Source organism: Ipomoea nil, unplaced genomic scaffold (assembly GCF_001879475.1).
Source record: "Ipomoea nil cultivar Tokyo-kokei standard unplaced genomic scaffold, Asagao_1.1 scaffold0980, whole genome shotgun sequence".
Classification (NCBI taxonomy): domain Eukaryota; kingdom Viridiplantae; phylum Streptophyta; class Magnoliopsida; order Solanales; family Convolvulaceae; genus Ipomoea; species Ipomoea nil.
In genome coordinates, this window is record NW_017617408.1 from 2,992,366 (window position 1) to 2,998,678 (window position 6,313).

General features: G+C 35.2%; 1 protein-coding gene across 1 annotated transcript; it reads right to left on the minus strand.

The window, feature by feature from the left end:
- Positions 1–1,357: 1,357 nt before the first annotated feature.
- On the minus strand, positions 1,358–3,769 carry LOC109179821 (receptor-like protein 12). Its single transcript, XM_019329300.1, has one exon. The coding sequence runs from the start codon at positions 3,767–3,769 to the stop codon at positions 1,358–1,360; it is 2,412 nt and encodes an 803-aa protein (XP_019184845.1).
- Between the last annotated feature and the right edge of the window lie 2,544 nt (positions 3,770–6,313).

Below are 6,313 nucleotides of genomic sequence, written 5' to 3' on the forward strand. Positions count from 1 at the left end.
CTAGATGGGATGTGGGCGTTGGTCGGGCCAAGTCCAATCCTGGGAGGGAGATTAATGGGAACGGGGGCTAAGGACTGAGTCAGGCATGCTGCACAACTGGACTCGGTGTTCAAAGATTGCGGCGGGTGCTAGGAGGGAGATTGTTGGGCGTTGGGCGTCGGCCAGGTTGGCCGAGTTTAGCCCTTGCTCGATTCGAGACGTGGCGCTAAGGCTTACAATTCAGGGATGTGGTTAAATGGTTAATGTCCACCACCTACTTATCACCAATTGGTTTTATGTTTGGATATGATAACCAGACAACCAAAGAATTTTGTGGCTAAGTGTGCTTGACTTAACCCTTTGGGCAGTAAGCATAATGCAACATTGAGATTCGAGATCCATCACTGGAAATATACTCTCTAAGTTCTAAACCTCTTTCATACTTGACAATGTGCAGTGTCTAGTCATGAGATCCGAGATCCATCAGTGGCATATACTCTATGAGTTCTAAACCTCTCCCGTACTTGATAATGTGCAGTGTGTGGTCATGAGATCAGAGATCCATCAGTGGGAATATACTCTCTGAGTTCTAAACCTTCCCTACATGACAATGTGTCTGGTCATTGGACTATTTTTCTAATAAAGGTCTGGAATACCTCATATGAGGATTAATCTTTGGGTGACTTATGAATCATTTAAGAAGTCTTAAATTTCTATCTTTAGTTCTATATTATCCAATCAAAAATATTTTATGATCTTGTCACAAAGTGTTGAGGTGAGAACATGCTTCCACGTAAAAAGTAAAAACTAATATGATAAATATTTGTAATAATTATAAAATTGACCCATATTTTTTGACTAGAATTTTTAACCATTGATTAACGTTGATGAGCGACTAAGATCATTCCTCACTTTTTAGATATGACTTTGATCTCATTTGATCATACATATAAATACACATATGTACACACACATGCACCCTATGTAGTTGTGTTTTTCTTCCTCTGGTTTTGTTTATTTAAAATGTTTTTTTTTTTTTTTTTTTTTTTTTTGGATTAGTTGTGGAAAACTGAATGAGCATAATAAAATAATGAATATATATTGTTTAGAGATTTACAAATTTTATTAACTAAAGTATTATTTAACACATTATCAAAGCTAACAACTTTCATATGCATCTTCAATTGTAACAGTAATGAATTTTTCCATTTCAAACAAATTGACAAGAGTTACAAACTAAACACACACTACAATTATCACACAACAATAACAAAAATTACAACGTCCAAAACAGTATATATAAAATAAAATAAAATGAAATAAAAACCACAAGCATATAATAAGATAAACTATATTGCACCATGATTGCCGAATTGCTTCATCTGACTGGTCCTTCTTTACTATTACACTTCCACTTCTGGACCCAATGTACTAACCTTACTGGCCATCGGGGCTTTCCATACTTAAATATGAGATATTCTATGGCAATACCAAATGGTATGCCACAACAGTACCCAATAACAACACTTCGCCAGCTAAATCCAATATGAAAATGTTGGGAATAATCCTCCACATCTTGTGTTTTCTCTTCACCTTTACCTCCACACGGTAAAGTTAAGGGGAATCCACATAGTTCCGTGTTTCCCAAATAGGAATTACTGCTAAATGTGTCAAACTGTGGGCCACGAGGTATAGAACCAGAAAGATGATTGTAAGAGAGATTCAATACATCTAGAAATGTCAATCTTGAAAGTTGTTCAGGAATTTCACCCACTAGTTGGTTTGACGACAGATCCAACACCTCAAGAATGGTTAAATTTCCCAAGGATGATGGAATATAGCCCGTGAGTTGGTTGTGTGATAGATTAAGAAACTGAATGAGATGAAGCCTTCCTAAAGATCTTGGAATCTCACCATGGAAGTAGTTATTGGATAAATCAAGAGATGTGCAAATATTATAATGCAAAACCTGATGTTCTTCCCCTTTCCACACCAAGCTTATTGAACGATCATAATAATCCAATATTTCATCAACATTGCCATGTTGCATGGCATATAAGTTCTCCATATAATGTCTGGGCAAGGGACCAGTGAACTTATTGTGTGAAATATCAAATATATGCAACTTTAGGAATGGAAGCGTAGTGTTAGAAGAGCATATTTCACCATAAAATTGATTAGATCTCAACACAAGAACACGTAAATCAGAAAGAGTATCTAACCAATGAGGGAATGAATCTCTTAAATTGTTGTTTCCAAGATCTAAAACTTCAAGAGAGCTGCAATTTACCAAGCCTCGGGGCAATGGCCCCTCCAAGTGATTGCCATTCAAATTGAAATACAACAAGTTGTTTCTCTTTGTGCATGACCCTGGAATAGTTCCATTAAACTGATTTCTAGCTAAATTTATAACCTTAAGTTCCTTGCTAAAGTTCTCTAAACAGGAAGGCAATGGACCATCTAAATTGTTATCAGATAGATCAAGACATTGTAGGGAACTCAAACTGCACAACCATGTCTTTGTTTCATAAATCAAGCTGGAATTTGTGGCATACCCAAGGGTTGGAGTTGGAGTTATCATGCCTCTAAGATGGTTTTTAGAAAAATCTAAAGTTATCAAATTTTTCAGTTTCCCAAGGCATTGTGGAATAGCACCTCCCAAACTATTTTTGGATAAAAATAGTACTATCAGAGAGTTTTTGAGATTGCATAGCATTTTGGGAATATTCCCTTGTAGCATATTGTGGCTAATAGTGAGGCATCTCAAAGTCGATATATTTCCCAAACATTGTGGAATCCGACCACTCAAAGAATTGTTACATAAAGTGAGATGCTCAAGGGAGGGAAGATTGCAAAGTGTACCAGGAATATTTCCTTGCAACAAGTTGGAGATCAAATGAAGATATCTCAATGAGGTTACGTTCCCCAGACACTGAGGAATCATACCACTCAAAGTATTGTTGGATAAATTGAGATACTCGAGTGATTGAAGATTGCAAAGTGTTCTGAGAATATTTCCCCGCAATAGATTTGAGCTGAGATTAAGATGCCTCAGTGAGGTTATATTTCCCAGACACTGAGGAATTAAACCACTCAAAGTATTGTTAGATAAATCGAGGCTCTCAAGGGATTGGAGAGTGCACACTGCTTTAGGAATATTTCCATGAAATGTATTGAGAAACAAATAAAGGGATTTAAGTGAGGTTAGATTTCCAATTGTTGGAGGTATCGAACCATAGAAATAGTTTTCACTTAGGTCAAGAAGTTTAAGATTGGAAAGCTTGATTGAACTTGAAGGAAATGGCCCTTGGAGTAGATTTCTCCCACAATCAAAAGTTTGAAGCTTGCTCAAATTTGAGAATATGGCTTCTGGAATTTGGCCAGTCAAAGAATTAAAAGATAAGGAAAGGTAAGTAAGGTGTTGAAGGTGGCTTATTTGGGAGGGAATAGTACCATTGAGTTTGTTTCCTCCTAGGTTCAAGAAAACTAGGTGGGAGATGTTCGCAATGGCAGATGGAATCGATCCAATGAAACTATTATTATGGAGACTAAAATGGGTGAGGTTTGGAAGTGAAATGAAATCGAGACTTTCAAGTGTACCTGAGAGGCCTAAATTATCCAGTTTTACCTTACAAACAGCTCCAGCATTGTCGCAGGTGATGCCAGTCCAGTTCCAGCAAACGTTGTCAAGATTAGCAATGGACCATGAATAAAGAACATCATGAGTATTGAATAAGGTGTTCTTCCACTTCACAAGGGCTCTTCCCTCTCTTCTTTCAGCTGTTGCCATCTCCAAAGAAAGTGAAAAGAGAAGAAGAACATGAATAACAAAACAAAGCATTTGAGAAGTGCCCATCATCACTTACTATGTTTATTTTCTAGTTCTTTGTTGGGTGCATGGTTTAAATACTATATATATAGCCTATTTATATAAGTGTCTCTAGCTGGCACAAATTTGAAGTTGATGAGTAAGTAGGGGGTTAATAAATATGAAGACAAATACACTTGACCTGGTCGTGAATGGAACCCACATGCTTTCTACAAGGTATTCATCCACTAGAGACGAACATCTCTAATTAATATAGGTACTTTATAATCTGTCCTTTTCTCTTTCTATAATTTTCTTTGACCCGAGAATAAGAAGTTAGAGAATAAATTTTGAAGTTTGAACACAAACAATACAAGGTCTTTTCCTTTTTTCTTTTTATACTTTGATTTACGGCACAGCCGTTATTTGGAAGTCAGCTGAAGTGGTCGATTTTATTATGACCTTAACTAACAAAGGATCGTAAATAGATAAATTAACATAAATTGTTCATAACTGATAGACTCCAACTAAAATTATGAGAATCTATCTATCTATTATTGCAATTTTCTTGAAATCAAATTCTCTAGAATCAATGCAGGTATATACTCTCCCTTTCTCTGATCTTTCCATACTTTTCTTTGACCCGAGTAGACGCCAGAGAATAAATTTAGAAATTTGAAGTTTGAACACAGACCATATGAGGTCTTTTCCTTTTTCTTTCCACACTTTAATGTGTGACAAAGCACATAACTACCATTTGATGAATGTGATTTCTGAGTAAAATTTGCTTTGTGATTTTAGTCCGTAAATGACGGTATGCATTGTAGACCATGATCCAAAAAGAATCAGATTATGTATCTTCAGGTAACATATAATGTGCATGCAGTTAACAAATTATGTGTATGTAAATAAATTGAAGATACATATAAAATATTAACTACAGACACATAATATACTAACGGCAAACACATAATTAATATGTTAACTGCATATATATAATATATTAATTGTAATAGACACATAATTTATTATATGTTCAGACACATAATTTCTATACTAAAATCCAATGTAGATCTTGGTCTGTAGTATAACAATTGGTAAAAAATTTTAAGGAGATAAACTAGTTAAGATTGTCTATAACTGACCGATCGACTCAACCAAGATGATGATTGTGGAATTATGGAGCGCATAAAATCTATCTCAATTTTCTTCTCATTAAATTCTCTCAATTTTTTTTTCTTAAATGTCAATAATTTACAAAAATTCATGATTTTCCAGTTAATTTTATTTTTAGAGGACTTACTTGTTTATAGGGTTTGAATGGCGTCAAAAACTTTACCGTGTAATAAATGTTGTCAGTGACTAGGTCGTCAATTCTTGACAACAAAAAGACTTGTATGCTTTGAAATTCTTTCTTTTACACGGCAAAGAAATAGACGAGCTGAGGATATATTACATAAAATGAGGCTAAAAATATTCAATACACGGTGTACTGAAAAAAATTACAAAATATGATTCTATTAGAATGTGTTATATTTCCAGTTTGGAGAAGTACGAAAGCACCAATATATTTAATCTGGTATGGTTTTGAACTACAAAATATGAGCTTTATTATAGTTGTTTTTACATGATATTTAATTTCATAGAAAGCATTAAATATATCAAAATAATATTTACGGACATAATTTGAAAATGACATAATGAACGTACACATGCATGTTTTCTTTAAAAAAAAAAAAAAAAAAAAAACGTTCACATGCATGTAACTACAACAAATGAAAATGAAAAGAATTCTTTTCAATAAAGGGAAAAGTGTCAAATTGACCCCCTAAGTCAAGTGGATAGTGTAATTGGGTCTCCTAAGTAAAAGAAGCTTCATTCAAGTCTCTTAAACCAGTAAAATAGTTCAATTTAAGTCCAAATTGACTTGTTTATCAGGTTAAATCTATGTGGTGTTGACACGTGTCCTTTTTATTTTATTTTTTTTAAAACAAATGTTTTTTATTTATTAAAAATTAAAAATATTATTTATTATAAATTAATAAATTAATTAAAAAAATATTTTTAAGAAACAGATTCTTTGAATCTGATTGTCACCATTTATGATGATTACAGAACAGTTTTTAACTGGATTAAGACATGCATTTTTGTAATTTTTCTACACAGAAAAGAAAAAGGAGTCTGCATGACTGCTACAATTTGTCTAGGCCATCAAACCAGAACCGGTTAACCATCGACGATTCAGAAACTCCAGCTCCGGCGGCCGCGGCGGGCATCACCGTCGGCGGTGGCGGCAATTCTTGATTTCACGTTCTCAAACTCCGATATCCTACAGGGAATCTGGATCCCGCCGGGGTGGTCGAACCCGTAAACCATCTTAGCCTCCCTGGGCAGATTCGCGAACAGAGGGTGGTTGAAGTAGAACACCGGCACCACCACCCTACACTGGCGCCCTCCGCTTCCCCCACGTACACCGCCAAGTGCCCTGCCGGCACACTCGCCATCTCTCTCTCATCCTTCTAGAAA

Coding starts and splice junctions, on each gene's coding strand:
- LOC109179821 (XM_019329300.1), bottom strand. CDS start 3,769: ATGGCAACAGCTGAAAGAAGAGAGGGAAGAGCCCTTGTGAAGTGGAAG.